This window comes from Buceros rhinoceros, unplaced genomic scaffold (genome assembly GCF_000710305.1).
Source record: "Buceros rhinoceros silvestris isolate BGI_N320 unplaced genomic scaffold, ASM71030v1 scaffold17992, whole genome shotgun sequence".
In the NCBI taxonomy this organism is placed as follows: Eukaryota; Metazoa; Chordata; class Aves; order Bucerotiformes; family Bucerotidae; genus Buceros; species Buceros rhinoceros.
Window position 1 is genome coordinate 20,986 of NW_010398484.1, and position 2,594 is coordinate 23,579.

At 58.7% G+C, this 2,594-nt stretch overlaps 1 protein-coding gene across 1 annotated transcript in view; it reads right to left on the minus strand.

The window, feature by feature from the left end:
* The window catches only part of LOC104489015 (dynein heavy chain 17, axonemal-like), a gene marked incomplete at both ends in the record, with an annotated part of 30,584 nt that overhangs the window by 20,403 nt on the left and 7,587 nt on the right, over positions 1-2,594 (minus strand). The window contains 7 exon segments of the mRNA XM_010131128.1: positions 168-320; positions 543-669; positions 836-927; positions 1,005-1,352; positions 1,553-1,675; positions 1,888-1,938; positions 2,167-2,364. Coding sequence (XP_010129430.1) covers positions 168-320; positions 543-669; positions 836-927; positions 1,005-1,352; positions 1,553-1,675; positions 1,888-1,938; positions 2,167-2,364 — 1,092 coding nt within the window.

Here is a 2,594-nt window from a genome sequence, read left to right on the forward strand (position 1 = left end):
CCCGCATGGCTGCTGCCACGTCTGGGGTGGGTTTTGGCTGAAAAGCTTCACGATTGCATTTCAGAACTGCTGCCGGCTGCTAGTGCACCACAAGCAAAAGGCAGGTCCCTGTCCCGAGCCTGCCCACCCCGACCCCTGCAGGCGGAGGCTCCAGGAGCTCAGCTGACCTGGCCAGACAAGTCGCAGTCTGCGTCGAGGGGCACGTACTCCTCGTCTCTGCTGAACATCCCCAGGGCAACCTTCAGCGGCTGTTTGTCCGGACCCATCTTAAACTCCAGTTTAGCCAGACTGTCGAACAACTTCGGCAGGTGCCGGAACACCTGGGGACAGAGGCACCGCCAAGGTCGGGGACCGTGTGGTGTCATCACCACTTGGACCAACTCCCGCACGGCTCTCGGGGTGCTGCACCCCCAGGAAGGCGGGTGCCAGTGACGGTGGTCTGGCCACGGGGATGGAAAATATTTAAAAGCTGCTATAAAATACTATGAAGCTGCGTGCGAGAGACACAGGACTTGCCTCTGCGCTTCACACACAGCCCCTACCTCAGCTGGCTCGTTCCCGTTGGATAAAATGTCCAGCAGGTCTGCAGAGGAGACAAAGTAGAATCTGGGAAAAGCCAGCCTCTTGGTCTCGAGGTACTCGGCCAAAGCCTTCTCGCAGCGCGCCAGTCTAACCGAGAACGGGGAGAAACCTGCCCTTAAACCCCGCACCTGCATTTTCGCTCTTTGCCAAGTCCTGGTGGTGCGGAGACAGACCTGCTTCGGAGAAACCAAACTCTTCCTCTGGCCCTCGAGCAGCCGTTCCACACGCTGCACCAGGACGGCTCAAACCTCACCTTTTTTGCAAGGCTTCCAGCTTGTCGTAGAGACCAGGTTTGTTTGTGGCTTCAACCACGTTCGGAGTCTTCCCCGCATCAGCCATTAGTTCCTGCAAGAGGAAAAAGACCTCAGCTCTACCCGACCCGCAGCGAGCTCTCCAGGACCTGGCAGGGACGAGCTTCGCACTTTGAAATCCTGGTCAATCGCATCGAAATTCTTCGAGTCCTCCGGCAGCTGACTGCGGATGTCTTCGGAGCCAATGAAGATGCTTTCCAGGTGACTCCACGTCCTCTGCACTTCAAACCAGATGCCGATAACGGAGTCAGCGGTTGACAGCTTCTGCTGCCAGCCCGAGACCTCCTGAAGGAAGAAGGCCAGATATTTGGAGGTCATCAGATTCTGCAGCTGCACTTGGTTGTCCTCCAGCGTCTCGATGAGCTCCTCGTTTGGCTTGAGCAGCATGATGCCGGTCCTGGCGTGGGGCTCGTGCTCAAATTGCATCGTCGCCCAGGTAGTGTCCAGGGCATTCAGCATCTGCAGACGGGGAGTGAGAAACGAGCTGGACTCCGCGGTGCCGAGTCCCGGCCCCACAGAAAGGCAAGGCAGCAGCAGCAGTGCCTCCTCCGGGACACGAGCTCCACGGGTGCCAGGCTGCCGAGCCCTCAGGAGAAGGAAGGCGAGCTAACAGCCACAGCATCGCGGGCAAAGCAGGGCAGGGAGCGAGCCCCGTTTACCTTCTCCATCCCTGACTCTTTCATGGCTTTGTCCACGATGCCATGAACCTCATCCTCGAACTTGTGCAAGTTCAGCTGCAGCAGATCCCCGAGGGTTGTGTCCTCGGACATGGTGAAGTTCACCTGGAGCAGAACCGGCACCATCAGGGCATGGACCCCCCTCCCCCACGGGGCAGCCCAGCAGCTCACCCACACGAGCCCATTAACACCCACATCTACAGACTCCACAACAAATCTGTTAAAACCAATTGCACTCTTCCCTTGAGAGACGCAAATCTGAGGAGCCTCTCGGGCCGGGGGTTGAAGCCAGGGGAGGGCGGGAGGTGGGGGAGCACCTTGGTTGCCTGCATGAGCTCCTGCCAGTGCCGGTCCCTGATGGCTGGGTTCTGCAGCTCGTTCACGGCGGGCACAGAATCTACAGACTCCACAACAAATCTGTTAAAACCAATTGCACTCTTCCCTTGAGAGACGCAAATCTGAGGAGCCTCTCGGGCCGGGGGTTGAAGCCAGGGGAGGGCGGGAGGTGGGGGAGCACCTTGGTTGCCTGCATGAGCTCCTGCCAGTGCCGGTCCCTGATGGCTGGGTTCTGCAGCTCGTTCACGGCGGGCACAGACATGCAGCTCGTTCACGGCGTGCAGAGACGTGATCATGTTCTTCACGCTGTTGTCCAGCCCCGTGAATGCATCCCAGCTTCTAATCTCCTTATCCAGGGTCCGGATGTCTTTAGCGAATTTCTTACAGTCGATATCCATCTGCTCCACATTGATTTCCTTCCATTTGGTCGTCTTCCAGTCATCCATGCTAGTGTTAACCTGAATTCGGGGACATTGTCACTGGACATGTCAACCTGCCCGGGTTGAAGGGCACCCTACCCAGTGTCTGCGCACCCGTTGTCCCCGTGCTGGGGTGCACAGCCCCCGCACTGGAGACCTGCTCTAACGCTGTGGCAACCTGCCCCGTGTCTCATCCCCCCTCTCACGGCCACGAGACTCTCGGAGGAGCTACAGCTGCGCACCTCTGATGGGCAAAGCCCCGCCGGTGC